This window comes from Schistocerca cancellata, chromosome 4, assembly GCF_023864275.1.
Source record: "Schistocerca cancellata isolate TAMUIC-IGC-003103 chromosome 4, iqSchCanc2.1, whole genome shotgun sequence".
In the NCBI taxonomy this organism is placed as follows: Eukaryota; Metazoa; Arthropoda; class Insecta; order Orthoptera; family Acrididae; genus Schistocerca; species Schistocerca cancellata.
Window position 1 is genome coordinate 611207280 of NC_064629.1, and position 26124 is coordinate 611233403.

General features: G+C 37.4%; 1 protein-coding gene across 9 annotated transcripts in view; it reads left to right on the forward strand.

Annotated features, from left to right (window-relative positions):
- Positions 1–26124, forward strand: part of LOC126183741 (spindle assembly abnormal protein 6 homolog) — a 335654-nt gene that overhangs the window by 124856 nt on the left and 184674 nt on the right. For all 9 annotated transcript variants that reach the window (XR_007536801.1, XR_007536802.1, XR_007536803.1 and 6 more), the window contains one exon: positions 6482–6641. Coding sequence is in view for 6 of the 9 variants with exons in the window: in XM_049925950.1 (XP_049781907.1) it covers positions 6482–6641 (160 nt within the window). In the remaining 3 variants the exon portion in view is untranslated. The remainder of the gene's footprint in view (positions 1–6481; positions 6642–26124) is intronic.

Consider the following 26124-nt stretch of genomic DNA (forward strand, 5'->3'; position numbering starts at 1 on the left):
GGAAGGTAACGCATCAGTGTTAGCTGAGCGGATGTGCAGGATACCTCACAGACATATGCGTGAACCATACCATCATAACAGCAAGTTTGAAAGGGGGCACATTATCAGCATGAGAGAACGTGATGCATCTATCTGGGAAATTGCTGCTTGTGTGGGACAAAGTGTTTCGGCAGTGCAACTGGTGTGTGCAGAATGGTGGTTCATGGAAGGTTGTAGAGCAAGACAAGATGCGTCAGGTCGCACCACCCAGACTCCCCCTCCCCCCATGCCCTAGAAGATCGACATGTAATACATTATACACTATCGGGAGTGACAGCCAGTGACCGTTTATTATGGCATGGGTTACGTGCACATCATCAACTTCTCTGCCTGCCTTTGACGAGTGTGCAAAAACATGCTAGACGGTAATGGTGTAAGGAGCGATGTCACTGGGGCTAGGAATGGTACCAGATGTTTTCAGATGGATCCAGGTTCTGTTTGTTAGAAAATGATGCCTGCATTTTGGTTCACGGCAGTCATGGGGAGTGGCATCACAGTGACTGCATTCGCACAATACGTACAGTGCCAACTTGAGGCCGTATGGTGTGGGGTGCTGTTGAGTACAACCAACCACAAATCACTGTCGGTGAGTGACCAGGGTACTGTGACCTACATGAATGACATCTTGTGACCCATAGCCACAATCTTTCTGCACTACACCATAGACATCATTTTCCAGCAAAACAATGCATGAGCACATGTTGCTGGACAAACACGTACCTTCTCGGTGTCACTCGATGTCAACCTTTTGCCCTGGCCTGCCAGGTAATGAGACTTGTGACCATTCAAAAATGTGTGGGATATGGTGAAACGATGGCTGCAGTGCTGTCACCCAGTGCCAACCACCACAGATAAACTTTGGAATTAGGTGAATGCAGCATGGATGGCTATACCACAGGACACCGTCTGTGCCTTATGAGCTTTGATGCCATCACATGTGGAATAAGTTATCAGGGCCTGTGGTGGTCCCTGTGCCTACTAGGCTATAGGACACTTGCTGAACCGAGGTGATTGAAATGCTAATCATTTCTGCAGAACATACTAATGTATGTCTCCTGTGAATATGAACATCCTATCTCTAGTCATTCAAGGTGTTCTGTTTTTTCTAAACATGAGTGTACTTCACATTGAAACTCGCTCAATTTCAGTGCCCATCTTGTTAATCAACTTGAAGGTTCTTTTAGCTGGTGAGACACACAAGGTACCAGATGTTCTTGTCCATTTACAGCCTGACTTAAAATGATGCCCAAAACTGTATTGTTTGCATGTAAAATCAGGAAAAATTAATAAATGATCTGAAGTCAGTATCTCTTTCAGATTTTGAAACACTGCTTGGCATTATGATGTCCACTGTCCCTTTTTTTTCCAGTAATCTAGTTAAAGGTTGTGCAGTTTCCACAAAGCCTTTGACGAATTTTTGTGGTAATCTGCAAATCCGAGAAATGATTGCAATTGCTTGATTGCTTGTGGTACAGAAAAATCACATTCAGCTGAAGTGAGATGAGAATCCCTCTTGGCTAATAATATGCCCCAGATACGTAACTTGTGGCTGGGCAAAATGAAATTTATCAGTACTTAATATAAGACGAGCTGTTTTCAATCTATCAGATACTTCACTTAGGCATTCTGTGTATTCATCTGGACCTTTGGAAAAAACAATGTCATCCAAATAGACTATGCATTTTTTCAATTTTAAACCTTGAAGGACTCCATCTAACAAATGCTGTAATGTTGGAAGTATGGTTTTTTTTTTTTTTTTTTTTTTTTTTTTTTTTTTTTTTTTTTTTTTTTTTAACCCAAAAGGCATTTGCGGTACTGATAGTGACCAGATGATACTGTAAAAGCTGTTTTTGGCCTATCTTCTGGAAACCCTTCAATTTGTCAATAACCACTCCTTAAATATGATGTGGGAAAGAATTTACATTGTCCCAGATTATCCAAAGTTTCAGTTATATATGGAATTTGATATGCGTCAGTTTCTGTACATTCATTTAAACATCTATTATCGCAACATGATCAATATTTTCTTGTTCTATCCAGTGACTTTTTTTGGCACAATTCCTATACCTGCAGACCAAGGACTATGGCTGTGGTCTATTATGCCTTCTGGAAGCTGTTGATCTACAACTGTTCTGCTAATGGCTGGAGATGTTTTAGTAACCTGTATTGTTTATGTTGCACTGGTCATGGCTACCTGCTGGAATATGATGCTATTTTATGGATGTGACTGGTAAAGCACCTTCTGAATTAAATCTCTTCTGAACTAATAATGACTCAATGACTGAACAATCATTACCATTTAAGTGACTAACCTTGTTACATAGTGCAGACATGCTGACTGTTTGCTTGGGATTGTACTGTACATCTGACCAATCGATATCTTCTTCATCAATTACCTGTAGTGTAGCTGCTACCAATCGCTTCAGAAGACTTGCTTCATTCGTTTCGAAAGTATCCAGGCTTACTGGCACCATAACTGGGGCATTTATTTCTCTAGCGTGTTCTGTACTACTTCTTTCAAAATAGTGCTGTTCATCCAATGTGTCATTACTTGACAGAGGTTCTATTAAATGCAATGCTTGTCATGGAACATAGATATGTCACAACCCAAACTATCTTTCCTGCGCCTGCTGGTACTCTTTAGTTGCTACCTCTTTAGCAGCAAGTGTACCTTCTGATACAGAAACATTTGCAGCTGTTGCACCTATCTGAAACAAATTCCCATTGAGTTTGACTATCTGTTGCCCAAGATCAGTTTTAGCATGATGCCTAACAAGAAAGTCTAACCAGAGTATTGCAGAAAATCCTTGCCCCACAGTTGGCAACATTTCCATTTGCTCCTGAAACCATGTGTTTCCTGCATTAAACTTGAGTTGTGTTGTCCTCATTGAATCTATTTTGTTATCTCTTATTACGGATAATCTTTATCTCGTCGTTTTCAGTCTCCTCTTGTCCATGAGGTCCATACTTGCAACTGATACATGTGCCCCAGTATGTGCTAAAAACTCACAACACTTATTATTCATCCAAGCTATCAAGTAACAATATGCCTCTGCATACGTTTTTGCAGTACTGTGGTTTATTGGGAAAGCTTCCCAAAGGAAGGAACATTCTCATTGTCGTTTAACTGTTTCTTTTTCGCATTGTGCTTGTCCTCTTTCCTAGATTTAAAATCCCGAGCCTTATGCCTATACCATTTGCAATTATTACATCATGGTTGGTGACACTGTGCGTTTGAATGCTCCTGCTGATCACAACAGTAACATTCTTTACTAGATCTAAATATTTTCTGTTCAATGCATGTCCTAGTTGCACTATCCTCTTCCTGTAAATGTGTAGTGATGCAAAGTGCCGTGGCTAAATCCTTAGGTTTTTCCATTCATACTCGTGAAAAATCTAGGTAGATACCTCGGGGAAACATGTCCAATGCTCTATTTTCTGCTTCTTTAAGCAAGACTATCCGCATCTGACTTGTGCATCAGCTCATAAGTCTGTGCATCAATCCTGCATTTTCGGTCAGAAAATCAGTCCACTGTTTCATTCACCTTTTGTGCTAAACTATTGAGTTTCTCCTTAAAAAATATGTACTGTACTGTACTGTACTGTACTGTTTTCTATCCCTCTGATGCAAATCCTCTGCTAACTCGCAGACTGTGAATACTGTACTAAGCACTTGATGTTAAGAGATGTAGATTTTTGCTTTACCTGTGAGATGTAACTTCGCTCTTTGCAAGCATGTTTCATCTGACTATCTACTTAATGTGGCCATGGCTAAGATGTCTATAAACACAGTAACATCCTTAGTAGTTTTCCGGGAGAAGGAAGTTATTAGATTTGTGGCTGAAGGATCAGTGAATGACGAAGGAGCACCTATTACTGTTTTGTTTCCACAGAAACATGATTGACACCGTTGTTCTGCGAATACTGATTGCACTGTTGTTAACTGTTCATTAAGTGTTTTCTGCTGTTCGTTATTCTCCAGTTTGGAAACTTGCTCCATAAGAGTGTCTATTGTTCATTAGTACTAGCTGCCCACATTTGTGGAGTAGATGGTGGTGACCAAGACGTGTGTGTTTTTATTCACATGCTGTTTTGAGGAGTTATCAATCTCTCCGTGTCACTGTCCATGTTGTCCCCCTCAGGTGTACTGCAATGTTGGATGCCATATACTCATTGTACTCATTAACTCTGCTGTGCTGACATCAGTACCGGATGGTGGACTCAATCGGTTGTGGCTACAGTTCACTGATTATCTCATTGGGCAGCAAGTTAAAGATTAGCACCAGAACAATCTCGCATACAAGATGTTACCACACCATAATCAGAGAATTGAGTGTGAATGACATGAACACCTTTGATCCAGAGGATTGAGTGTGAATGACATGAACACCTCTAATCATACTGATTGAGTGCTAAAAGCTACTGGGGTGGAGTTTTTACGTCACCAAGGAGAGGCTCTGCTCTAGGATGTCTTTTGTAATGACTAAATTGATTGTGCTCTTCCCGAGTTGTTAGTGGTCTTCAATTCCACTTCATTTACTTAATGAAATCATTACAGAGTTTTTATTGTTTAGTCAAATTCTCACTGGTAGTTGTTGCATCTTACCTAGTGTCTCTTGTGTAATGTTACAGGAGTAACGGAGGCGGTTCTGTCTGCACTCTTCTAACAGTTTTCTGCTGAATTTCTTGCAGTTTCTCTTAAGAGTGGCATGATGGCTGTTTTGCCTGACCCAGTAATTTTGTTGAAATGTTTACACTTCTCAGCTTGAGACACTTCTATGTAGTTGAGTAATGCCAGCTGTTTGGAACTTAGGAAAATTTTTACACTCACATTTCCTTACTAATTTTGTCACATTCCAATACGTATGATGTTAATGCACCAACTGCCACATCCACCTTCTAATGTGCACCACGTCTCAGTATATGAAAAATAATCAAACATTCAAAATGTCTTTCCAAACCTCATTTTACACGTTCCTCAGTGTATTGAACAATTGGAGAACAGATGTGTGTGAAAAGAATTTTTATGTTATATCCAATCACAAAATAGAAAAAAATTAGTTTTACGTATCTTGTTTTGTCAAAGATGTAAAAATTTTCTTGTCATTGTGGGCACAATAGTCTAAAGGTTCTTGAGATTCCTAATGGGTGCAGAAAGGTATTTGATTCTGTAACTGTTGTATTTCTTAATACCAGTAATAATAAGTTGCAGGTGTTGAAGTTCACAAATTCCACATTTCATACTTTAAAGTAATTATCCTTCAAATTATTTAATTACAGACACAGTGCAGTGAGTATGTGTTACAAAACCAACATTCTCATTGTATTTCTGCCCTGTCAACCTTACACAACACCTCATCTCCCAACCATGTGACAATAACAAAGATTATATACATATCAGAGTGATTCTCTTACGTAACAAATGACTTACTTGTGGATGGTAATTTGTTTGAATTTGATTTGAAAGTTTTTAATTAATAATTTTAGTCCCAATCAGTCAAAATGGACTTAAGTCAATAATTAAATTTCTAAATAATTACCATATGTAAAAAGATAATCAAATTCTGCTGAAAAATAACCAAATCATTTTCGTTCATGCCAGATACATATTTGTACACATACTTTCGATATAAGTACACAAAAACATTTAATAAATATTTTTAAAACTATACAAAATGCAGGATCTCATTCTATGGGATTATGTCATGAATTTGTTGTGTATATTGAATACACCACTACATGACAGAAGAAGGGCAATTGATCAGTTCCATTGCAACATACATGCGTCATTGTTTTTGTTTGGCAGTCAAGATATGTGGGATAAACTTTGCACACACTTTTCTCTTCTTCAAAGCATTCTGGAGAATATCTTGAACACTTTATTTAGAGATATTGCTCCATTAAGATTTGTGACACATTCACGTTGATACAGTGTGGCCACACATTCACTACTTAAAACTACTTGCTCACAACTGATTGTGAAATGTATATCTATTGTTTACAGTTGTTAGTTCAAGCCACCACTGTGGTTAATGTGCTGATATTGCTTTTACACCAGAAATATCAGTTGTGGAACTTCTTGGACAGACTGTGCATGCTTCTATTACTGTGGTGATTTGGTGAGAATATCTTTTACAGATAGTTCACAAGCGAGACTTTTAGGGATAGCTGGTGTTTGTAGTTTTTTTTCAATGTCCATTATAAACAATATTGTTCATCTCAACTTCACACTTGCAGATGTTAATGTGACCCATCGTCTGAGTACCGTTTAAACCTTCACTTTTTCTGTTTTATGATTAAAACAAGATTTCATTAATGGACAACAAGAGTCCCATAAATTAGGTATTGTTCATAAAGAATTTTGGTGAAATACCTTTTCACTCTGGAAACAGGTTAATAAATACTCATAATATTAGACTATGATATTTTATTTGCTTTTTAGGTCTCTACGGAAATCTCTGGAAGAGCGTGAAAGTGAGGTGTCTGAACTGAAAAGAGTAAATTCTCAGTTAGTAAATGATATTGATGCAGTGAAAGGACATATGGAGCGCAAGGAAACAGAATTACGAAAGATTGCCCTTAACTACAAGGAAGTACTCCAAGTAAGTATTTCACAGAATTCATTTCCAAATTTACAATTTTAAATACTATTTCAAAGATATGATGCATGGAATAAGTTGCACTTATTAAGTTATGCTGATAAAGATGCAAATGTTTCAATGGACATTAATCACATAAAGAATGAAATTGAATATAATTTGGTGTAGAAGAGGTAGGCTGGTGCATTTTATGGGATGCAGTTGCCATTGAATTGCCTTGGATGGTCATATATTGTGAGATATGTAATGAACTACACTCAAGGTACAAACTGTAAACTGTATAGTTGGTTTTTAATTGAAGGCACTCTGTCAGAGGTAACTAATTTTGACATGCATAGTGAGTATGTTTATTTACACCTGAAATAAAGATTTCAATCGGAATAAAACAAGCCTTATTGATATCAATGAAGGTAAATAAATGTACTGTACAAAATGTTTCCCAGTCAAGGAAGATTATTAGTGTTATTAAGAAAAGTAGTGGTTATTTGAAACGTAGAAAGAGAATTCAATATGAAACACTGATGGTCATCCCAACCTGATAAATAAAACAGAACTGTGACGTAAAGCAAATTTCTGTCTGTATGCCTGTGAAGTTATTTGCATAGGGTAGATATAATAAAAACATGATACCAGTAGAGCACTGTCAGATATTGTTTCTTTTTTATGTAAATTATTCATTAAATACGTATTTGAAGAGCACAGTTTATTGTGACCAGGATTTAACAAAAAATTGGGAATGACTTGAGGTATCAGCTGAGGCTAGCCGACTGGCCAGGGGACTGACAATAGTGGACCACTGAGTACAGACAGAAGGCAACAATGAGGAAAACGGACAGTGGAGATGGCGCTACAAAAAATAAGTTCAGTGAGTAATCAAAGAGAGAAACCAAGAAGTAGTGAAACTGAAACCTAGGAACAATGGTGTGTTACGGCTGGTGATATGATTGCAAGGTGAATTCACCATCTAAAGCAGGGCCACAGTCTGACAGAACTTATAGGACTGTGAGCAACAGTTGGTCAGCGAAAGAGGCATGTGGCAGAATGAGATCAGTGCTGCAGCTGTGCCTAGAGGTTATGGTCAGAATCCTTGCTTTCCGGCATGCTTTCAAAGTTGCCAGGATGGCATGCCAAACTGGTAGTTCCACTGTATATGAAACTGATTATTTTGTCAATGATTGTATTTTGCAACCTCCAAGATCACACTTGTTCCTGGCATACTTTCAACAGAGCAAAGCATGGTAAAATATTGCAATTCAACAGGAGCAGCTCAGTTCGAACTTTTATGTCAGTTTCCTTATATCATTTCAGGCAATATAAAGATGGTATGGCCAGTAATGCAATGACTGTTAACTCTAAGTCTGAGAAAATACTTTGTTTGTAGAAACTTCATCAGTAACGGTTTTTCAGGGTGAAAAAGGCACGAGAAGACAAACTAGAAATTTTGTTCATGAATTTATTTTACTCATCCCAGTGGATCACTAAGATTAGTGGACTCGCGAATATTTTTAGAAGAGAAAAATATTATATTGTTGAGGTGCCCAGAAATAATCATCTTCCTGGTGAAATAAACAGGCTAAGTGATCAAAGCATGTACCTATTAAATAATCGTTAAGAGTGGTAACTTTATAATTTCCAACTGTACAAGCTATGTACCGAATTAATACTCTAGGACAAAAATGGAAGCATCCTTGACAGTTCTATAAAACCTACTTCAGACCTACTGCCTTCTTTGTGTGTTGGTGGAAATGACTATCAGAAATTAATATTTATGTTAGACTGTTAAATTTTAAAATCACAATATATTTAAGGGGGAAGCTGGCAGTAAATAGGTATGTTTTTATGTGAATTTGTATTTGAAATAAAAACACTGTTAAAATAGTGTGTCATATGTACTGTTGTCAGAGCAATAAAAATTTACTCATAGGCCTAAGTAGTGTTGAAGAATGCAAATTCATGCAAAGAAAGAGAATTCCATCTTTTAATTGTCTTGAAGCAATGAATTTTTAATAAGGAAACCAGGAAGGGGTAACACTAGTGAGAAGTCAAGGGAAAACAGAGTGAGCTGAAGGGTGTGGGATAAGAATACTCTTTAGATTTGAGCATTAATGCATTACTGAACTTCCAATTTTTCCCCTAATCAATATGACCACTGCAGTCCACATTACATAGCACATAACATGGCATTGGCCCAAGATCATATGCTTCAGGACAGTCAACAATGTTTTCATATAAATTGCTGCAGGAGGAGTAAGAAACTGGATAGACTCTTAAGTTCCAGATTTCACTAAAGCTAAGATGAAACATTTACATTTGTTATTTAGTAACATTTTAAAAGTGTGATGTGTTTTGGCCCAGCTTTATCAAAATCAATCATGAGATTGTGTGAAAATTGCATAAACTACATGAGAACAGGGAATCTGACATGTACTAAAGTCATTAAGAGGAATCCAGCAAATCTGTAGCCTTGGTCCCCTGCTTTTTGTAATATACCTAGGTAATGTAGGCATGTAATACCAAAGCTATAAAGCTAACTATCAGAAATATCAGATTAAACTTTGTTCAGTTGACCAGCTCACCTTTCACAGACTACCTTGTGATAGTAGTAGCTGCTATTGAAGAAAAATTGTAAAATGGCATCGTCTTAATGGAAAAATTTGAGGAGAAAGGAAAGTGGAAATACACTGATTATTAAAAAATGGGGTAAAGGCATAACAACACAGTTGTAGGACAGTTGCTAAAGGTTTATATTTAAGTATTTGGGCTCTATCATCAGTGCAGTTAGGAAGATGGAAGATTGAAGTAGAGTGAAAGTTAGGGTAGCAGGCCATGTTTGGTGGCGCATATGTGACATTTTTAATTTTTTATAAATTTTCTATGTCTACCCTCCAATTTGGTTTCATTCCATGTAAAAATGAGCTGTGTAAAATTTGGGCTCAGTAAGATAATGCAAAATATTATATCTGCAGGAAAAATCCATTCATGAATGAAAATAGACTGTTTTCGTTCTTCATTTGCTTTAATTGAATATATTCTCATTTCACCAGTGTCATTGGTAGTGATGCCAAGACAGGTAGAGGGCATAGCGAGCAAGCAATTCCCTTTTTGTGACCGAATGCAGAGCACACTAATAGTCACCATTTCTGCAGGGGTAGCTGTTGTAGCAATGGTAACAATGGCTTCAGTTCATTTACAGCAGGCTTTTTTTTCTGGTGTTACTCCCATGAAATAAGTGGAAGCAAACTGCCAACTGTTAAACAGCATTAAAGATTTTCTTTTGCAATGTTTGTTTGTGAAAATGCCACACTAGCTGTGTAGGAAGCGATGATTTAGTGGAAAAAAAGCACGAATTCTTAAAAAAAAAAAAAAAATATATATATATATATATATATATATATATATATATATATATATATATATATATATATGATACTTTTGTCATACCACTTGCTGATGCTTTAAATGTCATTACTATTGAAGGAGATAAACAGTTTTTGACCAACCAATGGCTGAAAGAATGGCCAGGATTTATGCATGGAATAGATTAACGGCTACTTGAGAAACAGAGAAATGCATCTGAGTGGGCAGAAGTAACTGGAAATAGGTGAGAGTGAAAAGGATGTGAAATTCAGGAATTCACAAGTTATTTATGATGTTATTGAAAGTAAAATTCCCGTACTCATTTGGCGCAGAAAATTTTACTCATATTTCAGAAATTTAACATGCTGTCATTCATATATTTTCTGTCATTTTTTCTCACTAACTTGTCAAAATGATTATGGCAAGTTCACGTAGTGTTGAATCAAAGTTACTTCATTTCAAGGAGCCTCAAGGAACATTGATTGAGAACGCACTCAAAATTTCCATCGCCGGTAGCAAAAAAGAGCAGAGGACATCAAGTAGGAATGACTCCCAAGCTTTCAGTTGTATTTGGTAAATTTAGGATCAGTGATATGGAAGCAGTTCAAATCCTGATGGCTGCAATCGAGGTACTATGTAAGCATATGAAGATTTTGCAGTCTATGGGAGCTCTATTCACAAGATCCAGAAAAACTCTACAAGTAAAAGCCTACTGAAATCAAGAACTATTTTAAAGATAAGAAACTGCAGGGTGTGGGTGTGTGGGTGTGTGGGTGTGTGGGGGTGTGGGTGTGTGGGTGTGTGGGGGTGTGTGTGGGTGTGTGTGGGTGTGTGTGGGTGTGTGTGGGTGTGTGGGTGTGTGTGGGTGTGTGTGGGTGTGTGTGGGTGTGTGTGGGTGTGTGTGGGTGTGTGGGTGTGTCTTTTCTTATAAGATGACCTCTTTATTTATCCGGCAGACATCACACATATGAAATTATTCTCAAAGTTGTCTTAGAGGGAAATACGGACTATACAAGGTAAGAACAATATAATAACCTTTATAAAACATCAAAACATACATTAATAATTTCCAAACTGGAATTCAGTTCAGAAAAGTCTAGGAACACTTGGATCAAGGCAGTGTTTCTTGAATTATCGATTTTGTTCGAGACGCTTTGGGAGAACAGCATCCTAGAAAGGATTCAAGAGAGTTTTTAAATTTAACTGTGATCTTTATAGGTGAACTGTGATTTCATAGAGTATGGCTCTATGGATCAAAAGTGAAGTGGCAGTCTATAGATCCAAAGGTATCTGGTTTGATCCCTGGTTAGTTCTCGGATTTTTATCTGCCGTTGCTCATTTCTTTTACCTCCGACAGTGTTCAGTGTTTGTTAATGTGAAAAATGCCTAGTTACACCACAGTTCAGAATCCACATTATATTGTAGATCCCCTTATAACTGTCTAGGTCAAACAGTTCAAAGATCGGAGGAAGGCAATGACATACCTCTTCCAACGGGACCATGCCTAGGAAAGCATCATGGTGTTGAAAATGACCTTCAGATTGATGACACCTTCACTTACTTACTTACTTACTTACTTACTTACTTAGTAACTACTTACTTACAGTATCTTTCTGTGGTCCAGGAATCGGATGCCACATGTGGTGGATGGTGAAAGCCATAATTGCTTGAAAATTTTTGTGTTCCATGACGAATTTTTATAACCACCAGAACAAGACAGTGCAATTTGTTTTGTCCGTGTTTTTGTTGAAGCATGGTTCTCAGCCCTTTTTGGTTCTCAGCCCATTTTGCAGCATAAGTTCTGTAAATGTGTTTCAGCCTTCTTCCAAAGCTTTATAAACATGCTTGTATTTGATATTGTGTGTGTGTTTTTACACAAACTGAAAACTCGTTTATCATCCCTGTCTCCTGTATCTGCCGTCTTTGCATTCTCTGATCCTAATTTGTCTCCTGATCCAAAAATGAAAATGGGCAATGCATTGAATCATGAGACAGAAGCACCACATGAAAATATCAAAGTGCTCAAACTCCAAAAATCATTAATAATGGGAGTGAACAATTTTTTATAATAAAACAAGGCTATTTGTTACTACATTTGCCTTGAGTAACAGAACCTTCACAGTGGAATGACAATGGAGACTCCCTTTAAACTTTATCACCAGGCAATAAACTGAAAGTTTTACATGATACATCAGAAAAAGGCCTTATGCTCATTGAGGACTGCGATAAACTATTTACAAAAAATGCAAAACAAGTGTAAATGTGTTTCAGGTTGTATCCGAGTATTGCTGTAAGTTTTCAGGGCATAAAAAAAGACTTCACCAAAGAACAAGGATTTGTAAAAGAAAATTTCACTTTCTCATCATATTTGCTTCACAAACAGTGCACATAGCAGTTTTATAATCAGTTATTAAAGTTAATAGAACAAATTTAATAATTAAGCAATTGGTTACTCATCTCCTTCAGTGTAATTTTGTATTCTTCCTCAAATGTGAATGCCTAGGGGCCTGGCTTCACCTTTTCCTGCGAAGCGCACAGTCTAATTTTTTGTGCAATGGAATCAAACTGTGGGGTAGAACAAAGAAAAGGTCAAACTTGAAAAATAAAAGCCACCCTAAGACTGTGTATTTAATGTAGTCAGCTGGAACATACAGGACAAAGTTAGTGGATCATGACCTATGGTGGAGAATTTTAGATATTGACTAAGTGAGCAAGCAAGTCAGATCCGAGCAACAGAGATGAGATACTTCCAGAAAATATAAAACAAACTTAGGAGGGCCAGTATCCAAAACACACAAATTTTGAAACATTTAAATCCAAAACCCCCGGGAGAAGGCCAACCAAGAGCAAGAGCTGAAGTGATTTGGACATAAGCAACATATGTCGAAGGTTCACAAGGTAAGCTTAAATGAATGAGCTAATGGTAGCTGGCAAGATAAGATGAAGACCGCTAAGAATACATGGTAGATTGGAACAGAAGAACCTCTGCCGGAGAGAAGGCTGTCACTGACATAGACAGTAACCATAACTGCAGACGGGAAGAGATGGAGGTTGCTTGTATCCTATATATGGTGAGGTAGATGAGAAATGGAATAAGTAAGTAAGTAAGTAAATAAGTAATATAGTTCAACAAAAATAATCAATTTTTGAAAACCTAATGTAACTGGATGGACAAAAGAAATATACTCACAAAGTAGTGGCAGGAGAACACACATATAAAACAGGTATTATGTATGCAAACTTTTGGAGCCAGTGGCTCCTCCTGGCAGAAGGGTTGAAGGGGAAGGAAGAGGAGTGAAGGAAACAGACTGGTTGAAGTATAGGAAAAGGGGTAGAGTTTCGAAAAGTTATCCAGAGCCCCAGGTCAAATGAGACTTACCGAATGGGATGAGAAGGAAAGACTGATTGTTGGGGCTGCACCAAGTAGGATTTGAATGTATTAATCAGCTACTTTGACTAGACCGTGACATCCTAAAATCATGCCCCAAATGAGGTCCATCCTGTCTGAAATTTTGCTCACCACACCTAGAATAGCTTTTTGTCGTCTCCCAATCTTTGCAGTATCATTGTTAGACCCTGTGCTGCTCCTGCACCCATCTCCCTGCCCTATGGCTCCTCCTCCTGTGACTGTCTATGCTGCAAGACTTGTCCTACGCATCCTTCTACCACTACCTATACCAGCCCTGCAACTGGAAAAACATAAGCTATCAAAGGGAGAGTCACCTGTGAAATAGCTGTTATGTAAACACTGTTCTGCCTTTTACATCGGTATGACTACCACCATCTTAGCAGTTAGGATGAATGGGCATATGCAGAGGGTGTAAACTGGTAACACACAATATCCTGTTGCAGAGCATGCACTACAGCATGACAGTCGTGACCTTGGTGCCTGCTTCACCACATGTGCAATCTGGATTCTTCCCCAAGATTACAGTTTCTCAGAACTCCACAGATGGGAACTGGCACTACATGTCCCTGGTCCTCGCCACACATCTGGCCTTAATTTATGTTAATTTCTTTGGTATCAGCATTTCTTCACAGTAGCTATTCCTTTCTTCACTCTGTTTTAGTTTTCTACATCTTTCATTTTCTGACCTGTCTATTTTACGCCATCTTCCTCCCACCTCTATCACATATAATGCATTTAGCTTTTCGCTCTTATTAACTCATGCATGATGTTTTAGCAGTAATCTTTGTATTGCATATTACCATATCTTCCACCTTTAAGCTCTCAGGTTTCTAAATCTTGTCCGGTGCAGTCCCCAACAATCAGTCTTTCCTTCTCATCCCGTCTGATAAGTCTCCCCTGACTTGAGGTTCTGGGTAACTTTTCCGAACTCTACCCCCTCATCTGAACCTCACCAGTCCTCCTCCTTCAGCCCTCTTCCTTCCCCTTCAAACCTTCTGCCAGGTGGAGGAGCCACTGGCTACTAAAGCTTGCATAGATAATATCATTTTTATATGTCTGTTCTCTTGCTGCCACTTGGTGAGTAGATTTTTTATCTATCCAGTTACATTAAGTAATATAGTTGAAGTAAGCAAAACGAGGATAATGGAATGTAGTCGAATTAAGTCGGGTAATGCTGAGGGAATTAGATTGGGAAATGAGACACTTAAAGTAGTAAAGGTGGTTCGCTATTTAGGGAGCAAAGTAACTGATGATAGTCGAAGTAGAGAGGATATAAAATGTAGACTGGCAATGGCAAGGAAAGCGTTTCTGAAGAAGAGAAATTTGTAAACATTGAGTATAGATTTAAGTGTCAGGAAGTCGTTTCTGAAAGTATTTGTATGGAGTGTAGCCACGTATGGAAGTGAAATATGGTTGATAAATAGTTTTGACAAGAAGAGAATAGAAGCTTTTGAAATGTGGTGCTATAGAAGAATGCTGAAGATTAGATGGTTAGATCACATAACTAAGGAGGAGGTATTGAATAGAATTGGGGAGAAGAGGAGTTTGTGGCACAACTTGACAAGAAGAAGGGACTGGTTGGTAGGACATGTTCTGAAGCATCAAGGGATCACAAATTTAGCATTGGAGGGCAGCGTGGAGGGTAAAAAAATCGTAGAGGGAGACCAAGAGATGAATACACTAAGCAGATTCAGAGGGCTGTAGGTTGCAGTAGGTACTGGGAGATGAAAAAGCTTGCACAGGATAGAGTAGCGTGGAGAGCTGCATCAAACCAGTCTCAGGACTGAAGACCACAAAAACAACATCATTCAGTGTTAGAGCCTTTCCTAACCAAAAGTAGCAGCTCCTATGTCTAATTAGTACTTTTACCCAGTGCAGCTGAGCAGTTACATGGTGTTTTATTTTATCTTACATATTTTTGGAATTTTGAATGATAAATAAAGATTTGTGTATCAAAATACATTAAAGTTCTCTGCATATTTCCATGGTCTTGCCATTATCTGGTGGATTTCCTGCTGTTTACCTAATGAAATGCATTTGTAACATGCACATGTTACTTGTATGTGGGATAAAAATGAAACAAGAAGTTTGTAAGTCTTCTTGCTCTGGTGGTGAGATATTAACTACAGCCCTTAGAGGTGTTTTATACAATTTGAGAAGCAGTTACACATGGCTTACTGTGTAACAGAATATATAATACTTGCTGCGAGCTGCTATAGCAGATCACATGTGTTTGTCATTACAATTAGAGTAAAAGGATTTTGCAGCTCTTATAAGCCAAGTATGTTACTGTCAAAACGAATGTTGTAAGAGCTACATCAAAAATACTGGGAACTGTTAATGCTAAGTAATTCTTAGCTTTACATCACCCATCACAGTTAGTGTGAAAAAGTTTATTTTAATATTTGAAACAAAATGGTTTCTGAAGAAATGGTTATGAGCAAGATGTAAGTATTGGCAGATATATATTTCTCCAACATATACTTTGATCCAGTTACAGATATTATTTCTATTAAAAATACAACTAGGAATGGAGGATCCAAATATTCTTTGTAGTAGACTGATATGTTATATATTAAATAAAATAATAGCAATTTATTCAGCTTGAGAGTTCTTTTTTTTCCATTAAGTAATTTTTCTCCTAAATGCTTGTCATGAACAAAAGCTGAGAGCTCTTCATGTAGGTTCATGACATGACCCTTGTTCAGTTTCTATAGTATTTTCACATTACTGGCTGTATGTTTGATTTTACCAGTTTCAAATGAGGATACAAATAAGAAGTAGGTTTGTTTGCGTCCTTGAAATACATTCTTTGAAATAAAAGTTGTGTGAACACTAGAGATCTGAAACAGAGTAAGTATGAATCCAGTGTTGAGGGTTTCGTATGTTAGAAATGCACATGTCACTGTTATGTCAGTGCTATGCTGGTTTCGTACCTTCCTGCTATAGTTCAACAAGTATAATGAGTATGAGAACAATGACACTGGATTGCTTCCCACTCATTAACTTTTTCCCCTCTTACAGAAGCACACATGAGGATAAGACTATCTTGGACACGGTACAGAAGTAGTGTGTTTGATCTTGCTATTGTAGCGTACCACTGCCAGAGCTAAAGTAATGGGCTGTTGTTAATAATTAGGTAATTTCCGTTGCAGACCTTTTTAATAATGTTGCTGATACCATTAGTTGCTGCTGCTATTACCGATATCAGCTTCTTTTATAACTGATGTGTGAGTGGACGGCGTACTTATAATATCCCACACTATAGTGACTCTTCCACTATTAACAAAATGTGATATATGGAGACAAAATGTGACGTACGGAGAACAAAGTACTGTTTACCACCCCTTTCCTGTTGAGGTAGAATGCTGTATAACACATTAATGGAATGAGACAACTAATATGTACTAGTACATCAAGGGCAAAAGTTAAATGTGTTGGAATATATTTTGTTTGTGTTTCCTGTTGCTTGTGGCAAGTTGTGTTGCTTATCATTCATTTCAGTAACTTTTATGAAGACTGTTGTAAATTTATTTTATTATTTAATTACCATTCAGGAAATGTCTAACCATTATATTGACATACACACACTTTCACCAAGTTACTGAGCCTATGTTGACAGGACACAAGGATCATATTGTCTTCACAGACATAATTAGTATTAGTATTTATTATTGTTATTATTTCTTTCCTTTCTCAGATGTTATGTCTGGTTAAAAATGGAAAGTGACGCAGACCTTGATCAAGCGTGAATCCTTTTAACTGTACGGTATATGTTACATTGCAGTTAGGAACTTTTGGGTAATTGAACCTGTATCAATAATTACAGATTTCTGTAGTTGTATATATACGTTTGGTTGTAGCTGTATTGCGTTGATGTACTGGTGGATATTGTGTGGTATGACTCCTGTAGTTGATAGTATAATTGGTATAATGTCAACTTTATCCTGATGCCACATGTCCTTGACTTCCTCAGCCAGTTGGATGTATTTTTCAACTTTTTGTCTTGTTTTCTTCTGTATATTTGTTGTATTGGGTATGGATATTTCGATTAGTTGTGTTAATTTCTTCTTTTTATTGATGAGTATGATGTCAGGTTTGTTATGTGGTGTTGTTTCATCTGTTATAATGGTTCTGTTCCAGTATAATTTGTATTCATCATTCTCCAGTACATTTTGTGGTGCATACTTGTATGTGGGAACATGTTGTTTTATTAGTTTATGTTGTATGGCAAGTTGTTGTTGTATTATTTTTGCTACATTGTCATGACTTCTGGGGTATTCTGTGTTTGCTCATATTGTACATTCACTTGTGATGTGATCTACTGTTTCTATTTGTTGTTTGCAAAGTCTGCATTTATCTGATGTGGTATTGGAATCTTTAATAATATGCTTGCTGTAATATCTGGTGTTTATTGTTTGATCCTGTATTGCGATCGTGAATCCTTCTGTCTCACTGTATATATTGCCTTTTCTTAGCCATGTGTTGGATGCGTCTTGATTGATGTGTGGCTGTGTTAGATGGTACGGGTGCTTGCCGTGTAGTGTTTTCTTTTTCCAATTTACTTTCTTCGTATCTGTTGATATTATGTGATCTAAAGGGTTGTAGAAGTGGTTATGAAATTGCAGTGGTGTAGCCAATGTATTTATATGAGTGATTGCTTTGTGTATTTTGCTAGTTTCTGCTCGTTCTAGAAAGAATTTCCTTAAATTGTCTACCTGTCCATAATGTAGGTTTTTTTATGTCGATAAATCCCCATCCTCCTTCCTTTCTGCTTAATGTGAATCTTTCTGTTGCTGAATGTATGTGATATATTCTATATTTGTGGCATTGTGATCGTGTAAGTGTATTGAGTGCTTCTAGGTCTGTGTTACTCCATTTCACTACTCCAAATGAGTAGGTCAATATTGGTATAGCATAAGTATTTATAGCTTTTGTCTTGTTTCTTGCTGTCAATTCTGTTTTCAGTATTTTTGTTAGTCTTTGTCTATATTTTTGTTTTATTTCTTCTTTAATATTTGTATTATCTATTCCTATTTTTTGTCTGTATCCTAGATATTTATAGGCCTCTGTTTTTTCCATCACTTCTATGCAGTCGCTGTGGTTATCCAATATGTAACCTTCTTGTTTAGTGTGTTTTCCCTTGACTATGCTATTTTTCTTACATTTGTCTGTTCCAAAAGCCATATTTATATAATTGCTGAATACTTCCGTTATCTTTAGTAATTGGTTGAGTTGTTGATTTGTTGCTGCCAGTAGTTTTAGATCATCCATGTGTAGCAAATATGTGATTTTGTGTGGGTATGTTCCGGTAATATTGTGTCCATAATTTGTATTATTTAGCATGTTGGATAGTGGGTTCAGAGCAAGGCAGAACCAGAAAGGACTTAATGAGTCTCCTTGGTATATTCCACGCTTGATCTGTATTGGCTGTGATGTGATAGTATTTGAATTTGTTTGGATATTAAGTGTGGTTTTCCAATTTTTTCATTACTATGTTTAGGAACTGTATCAATTTCGGATCTACTTTGTATATTTCCAATATTTGTAGTAACCATGAGTGGGGTACACTATCAAAAGCTTTTTGGTAATGAATGTATGCGTAGTGTAGCGACCTTTGTTTAGTTTTAGCTTGATATGTCACCTCTGCATCTATTATCAGTTGCTCTTTACATCCTCGTGCTCCTTTGCATCAGCCTTTTTGTTCTTCATTTATAATTTGTTCCGTGTCGTATGTGTCATTAATTTCTGTGTAATGACTGAAGTTAATATTTTGTATATTGTTGGTAGGCATGTTATGGGGCGATATTTTGCTGGGTTTGCTGTGTCTGTTTGATCTTTAGGTTTCAGATAAGTTATTCCATGTGTAAGTGTGTCGGGGAATGTGTATGGGTCTGCAATGTAATTGTTAAATAATTTAGTTAGATGTGAATGTGTTGAGGTGAACTTCTTTAGCCAGAAATTTGCTATTTTATCTTTTCCAGGGCTTCAAATTGTGTGTAGAATTAATTGCTCGGGTGACTTCATGTTGCAAAATTATCACTTCAGGCATTTGTGGTATCATCTTGTATGTGTCTGTTTCTGCTAGTATCCACCGTGCATGCCTGTTATGTTGTACCGGGTTTGACCATATGTTGCTCCAGAAGTGTTCCATGTCTGTTATGTTTGGTGGACTGTCTGTTTTAATGTGTGTGTTATCTATTGTCTGGTAATTTTTTTTGTTTGTGTTGAATGTTTGATTTTGTTTCCTTCTATTTTCACTTTTTTGTTTGTATCATCTTAGTTGTTTGGCCAATGCTTGTAATTTCTGCTTCTTTTCATCTAATTGCTCTATCGCTTCTTGTTGTGAGATTTTACCCAACCTTTTTCGTGTTTTGTCTGATATTTCATTTCTTATAAATTGTGTTAGCTGTCCGATGTCTTTTCTCAGTTTTTCTATTCTGATCTGTAGTCTGTGTTGCCATGCTGGTTTTGTGGGTTTCTTCTGTGTGTTGGTTGGTTCTGATCTCTGCCTAGTGTGTATATTTAGTGTAGTGTGTGCTCCTATATAAACCAGTTGTTTTAACTCTTCCATAGTTGTATTTTCATTTATTTTGTTGTGTATGATTGTGTTGATAGTAGTTGTTGTTGTTTCGACTTGTTGGTTATTTGGTGGTCTCTGCAAGAATGGTCTAATGTCTGTATTTGTGTCTTTGTATTCTATATATGTCAGCTGATATTTTTCTTCTATATCTAACATGTGTGTCACTTCGTGTTCTGTTTGTGCTGGTTCTGGTGGCTGTCTTAAGATTTCATTTTCCTCTGATTGTTTAATTGACGTGTGTTGTTCTTTGTTTGCTCTGGGATGTTTGAGTCCATTACTGTATTTTCTTCTTCTTCTGATTGCACATTATTTTGTTCCAATATTTGTTGTACTTGTTGTTTGATGTTTTCTGACTGGGGTATCCTGTTATTTTTGATCAGCTAGTCATTGTTCTGTTAAAAATTTTAATTCTGGATATCTGGTAATAAATGTCGTGTATACTTGTGAACTGTATCCAGTTGTGTTGGTTCCTAAGCTCGTTGCTTGGTAATAACAGATGATGAGGCATCGGTTAACTTCATCTGACCATCTCATCCTCTCTCTTTGTTTTCCTTCTAGAGTGGTTGCAGGAAGCATATCCTGTAAAACACCTCTATTTGGATTTAAATCATTTTCCGTGTGGCTAGCAGTGACGTTACCATTGTGGATGGGCATAGGGTTCAAGTGTCGTCCTCGACCACGACAGCGCTTGTCTAAGGTTTCATTAGTTCTGTCTTGAACCAACTACTCACAGTAAAAGTGGGGTTAGCCCTATTAGTGGTTTGTTCGTTTCGTCGCCTTTTGCAACTGCCAGAACATACTGGAGGCCTATTCTTTTCCCGAGCCTCCATGGTAATTATTATTATTATTTCTTTCTATTCTCAGACGTTATGTCTGGTCAAAAATGGACAGTGACGCGGACCTTGATCAAGCGTGACTTCCTATTAACTGTACGGTATATGTTATATTGCATTTAGGAACTTTCGGGTCATTGAACATGTATCAATAATTACAGATTTTTGTAGTTGTATATATATGTTTGGATGTAGCTGTATTGCATTGATGTACTGGTGGGTATTGTGAGGTATGACTCCTGTAGTTGATAGTATAATTGGTATAATGTCGACTTTATCCTGATGCCACATGTCCTTGACTTCCTCCGCCAGTTGGATGTATTTTTCAATTTTTTCTCCTGTTTTCTTCTGTATATTTGTTGTGTTGGGTATGGATATTTCAGTTAGTTGTGTTAATTTCTTCTTTTTATTGGTGAGTATGATGTCAGGTTTGTTATGTAGTGTTGTTTTATCTGTTATAATGGTTCTGTTCCAGTACAATTTGTATTCATCATTCTCCAGTACATTTTGTGGTGCATACTTCTATGTGGCAACGTGTTGTTTTATAAGTTTATGTTGTAAGGCAAGCTGTTGATGTGTTATTTTTGCTACATTGTCATGTCTTCTGGGGTATTCTGTATTTGCTAGTATTGTACATCCGCTTGTGATGTGATCTACTGTTTCTATTTGTTGTTTGCAAAGTCTGCATTTATCTGTTGTGGTATTGGGATCTTTAATAATATGCTTGCTGTAATATCTGGTGGTTTATTGTTTGATCCTGTATTGCAATCATGAATCCTTCCGTCTCACTGTATATATTGCCGTTTCTTAGCCATGTGTTGGATGCGTCTTGATCTATGTGTGGCTGTGTTAAATGATACGGGTGCTTGCCATGTAGTGTTTTCTTTTTCCAATTTACTTTCTTTGTATCTGTTGATGTTATGTGATCTAAAGGGTTGTAGAAGTGGTTATGAAATTGCAATGGTGTAGCCGATGTATTTATATGAGTGATTGCTTTGTGTATTTTGCTAGTTTCTGCTCGTTCTAGAAAGAATTTTCTTAAATTGTCTACCTGTCCATAATGTAGGTTTTTTATATCTATAAATCCCCTTCCCCTTATTATTATTATTATTATTATTATTATTATTTCGTATTTGTGCTGGGTAAGAGGCATGAGCAAGAGATTGCTGACAGAGTCTGCCTTGTTGTGTAGGTGGCTAACCAGATGAAGTGTGTATTGTCTCCCAACATGCCATGAATGTCCAGGATATTATCCACCAACATGAACCATGGTGTAGGGTTGTCCTTTTGAAGTTGTGGAAGCTTTGGAAACTGCCTGACAGGTGGCTGCTGTAGTATCGTTGGAAGAGGGACGTAGGGGAGTAGTGGGTACCTAGAAACTGGTATACAAACCGATGTCTGTAATGCAGCATAAGTAAGCATCTGTCCACATGGCACACAAGGTGTGGGAGAAGATGCGGTAGGTGCGGGCATCGCGGAGGCTATGAATGTGGTCTCAGGTTATTGATGCAGGACCGTAATGACATGAGTCAGTTGGGAGTACATGTTCGTGTGTTGGGCTGTCAGGAAATGTGTTCCCTTCAGATGTTGTGGGGCACTGTGGCTAAGGTTGTTCTTGTTGTAGCTGTGATGCGAAGCCTGGGGACTTCCGCACACATAGAGATGGTGCAGTCTGCATGCGCCATAGCTCGTGGACAGTAATGGGTAAGTTATATTGTGCGAGCTTGGGAACACACAGGTGTGAAAATACACTCAGAACTATTGATGTCCGAACTGCCGGCAGTGTGTCAGTGAAAGAGACTGTAGGCAAATTCATGGCCACTTCCGGATCACACACCATGAGGTGGTTCATTAGTACTTTTTGGCACACGAATAATGTGAAACAACTGTAGCAAAATAGGTGTGTGGTTGTATCGAAAAAGTCTGGGGTCACCACTATTAGGATCAGGTCACACAATTGTCGTATTAATAGCTTGAACACCACTTTATATGAAACTCTGCATTTATTAACATCACTGTACACAATACACCATTACATGCCAAGTGCCGGAATAAGACTAATGAACAAACCACAATGGTGGCACAAGATTGGAAAGTCACGGTTTTGGTTATTCATAGATAGCACGTTGCGTCGACACTCAATTCTGGTAGTCGATTATTGGTACTGTGTTTTATTTTCTTGTATACTGTTTCATTTGAAGCTATTTTCCAATGCTCATTTCTTCGTATTGTTTGTTTATGCATGTCCTAATTATCTTTATTCTGTCTTGAGTATTCTGTCCAATTTCTGCTGTAGTAGTTGTTTTGAAAGTGGCTTCAGCTGCAATTTTTATTACTAGTTGTATAACTCTTTTTAAAAAAAATTGATTTTGCAGCTATTGATAGGCTTTTTTGTTTGAGTTTTTGGCTATAATTCACTTGGTTCAGTTTTGCTTCTATTTTGCCATGCTGGTGTCTCATTTAGGTTGTATGTTATGATTTCACCTAAATATTTAAATTTGTTAAAAGACTGTACCAGTTATTCTATATCATCTGGTAGTTTAACGGTTTCTTATTTGTTGATATTTGTCATTTTTAGTTAGGATCTATGACCCCACATCAGCTATTTGTTCTATTGGTTTTTATATTCTTTTTCGGTGACGGAGTGAATTTGATTTCCTTCAGTACTTTAACATTGTAAATTTCCCTGTAGAAACTAGTACAGAAATGGTCTAGCTGCCATTCTCCCTTCCTCTGACTTGGATGTTTCCATTTTTTAAGCTTATTTAGCTTCCTCTTGAAGTATGATGATGTAATACGAGGTTGTGTTTTCTGCAGATTTCTAGAAATCTTTGGCTATTCTTGTTTGTGGAGTTATTTGGAATCCACTTTCCAGTTATATTTTTATATTTGCTTTCTATTTCCCAACTGGGTCTTGAAGTCTCCCAATAAGATTTTTATATTCCTTTTATTTATTCTGTTCCCAAAATTTATCTACCTCCTTTTTTTCATGGGGGGGGGGGGGGGGGGGGCATTTAGGAGCATTTATTATTGTGTAAGTTTTATTCATTGTTTTAAAAACAAAGTTCAAGTTGCAGTTCTAGGTGATATTGGTTGAAAATTACTTATTGAATGTATTATTTTTATATTTACTATATTTTTAAAAAATCAGAAAAATATACACTGCTAACTGGTCAGTCATTGTATTGGTAAATGATAATCATTATTATGAACAACAGTTGTGTATGCAGCAGCAGTGCCACAAGTCCTCAATTATACTTGTTAACTCGTATGCTCTCTCCTTTCTGTGTTGGTATAGTCCACTTGTAGAAGATAAGATGAAGCAATGAGTTTTTGGGGAAATGAACAACGGAATTTCTTTGTTCAGCCAACTAAATGAATTTTGTCCAGTCAATTATTAATTGTACTAAATGAGAACAACAAATTTTGATGGGAATGCAGAAATAGAAAATATCTGTAATCTACAGCAGTTGCTGAACATGGAATATTCTTCCACCCAAGTTGATAAAGAGTTCAACCACTGAAATGAATTCCTCATCACTGACCAGTTACTTAGGAAACAGTAGAAAAAGTGTGTTCATTTATGATTTTGTAGAGAACACCCATTGAAACAGCCTCCTCTTTGGGAACATGAGACAAAGGAATTGTGAATAAGTGATAGGGATGTCCATTTCCGTTACAAGATAAAATCTCATTGTGCTGCATCTACTGACACACTTCTCTCTACTTGACATGGAAAATTCTCAAAAAGTGGGGAAAGGTGCTGATACACTACACTAAAAGCCATCTTCTAGATATCTTATGTTGTTAGGTGCTAAAGACATCTCAGTGGTTACCAGTGGAATATATATGGATGCCTGCCATATGTCACAAAATGTCTTGCAATTTCTTCTTTTTACCATACTTGCTCACCTAAGCAGAAAGTAAAGGAGAAAATAAATATAGGCTGCACTGATATGACATACCCAATTTTCCAGTGGAACTGATATGGTTTGAGGAATTATATGTGTGGAAGTTATATTTCAGTGGAAAAGGAGACATGCTTGAAATTATCTTCAAGCTAACATTATGAAATTCTGTTAGACTGATGTAGTAAGAGACTGGCACTTCCTCAATAATAGTTTCATTATAATACATTTTCTGTCACTTACTACATGAATAAGACAAATTCGATGGTGCTGGTATAACAGACCAATTGTTATTCACTGTATAGTTGCTTGTGGAATATATAATACAGATGTAGAGGAGCTAATGTGGGAATGGCTGTATTCATCAGCAACAAAGACCATATGTCACTTACTGCTGTCACTACTGAATGCGCTGGGCATATGCTGGCTTCAGAGTCAATCACCGCTACTGACCTGTCATCCTCTTCTTCCTCAGTCACATGTGGCACTTCGACACTATCCAGTGAGTAGCTGATGACCTCTATTTGTCTGATCACTTTCTTGTCTGGGCTCATCAAGCATCCGGATGTTTCCTAAAAGAATTTTGCCAAGATTAACTCTAGGCAGGGATGACTGGATTCTGTGTACTCAGTCAGCCATGTTGAACACACAGAGGGCATCTGAGACTCAGCAAATTACATTAAAATTGTGATCTGCCAGTCCAACGACACATCAATAGATCAACTTGGGCTTCGATGAAATGACAATTGCTTCTATATTCTTGAGTGAGTGGTGCTGCAAAGGTTCAAGTACAGAGAAATGTCAGCACTATATTTTGGGTTGATAGGGTTGAACTACGATGAATCTTTAAAGATAATGGAAACAAGACATAATGGAAGTTCTATAGATCAGTTAAAAGTACTGATAGTTCAACAGAAGTGTGCTGTGCTATCGACAATATTTTCTTCACCCAATCAAGATTGGCAGTGTGATGCCACCATAGTTTTTGAGTGGTACATCAGAAACTAGCAGTTCAGCCACAGCAGTGGAAGGCACTGATGTGCACTACATACCAGCATACCGACTGCAGCATGGGGCTTTTCAAACAACATGAGGCAGATTAGGCCAAGCACCATGATACTGCAACCAAAGCTGTATAAAAGAACTCTTGCAGATCAAAGCAAGCTGTTTCACACCCCTGGGCCACAGATTTGTTACACAGAGTACAACTGGAAACAGCATGTTGGCACAAGAAGTGAGGTGTGAACGGGTGCAGGTAATTATTTGAGCACAGGGACTAGCAGTCTAGCAGTGCCTACTGTGTCAAGAGGGCCATGCTGGTAGTTTGACATGCGACAGCACGCAGCCACTACAATCTGGGCATCCATAACTGCACTGATCATACTTCTCCACTAAC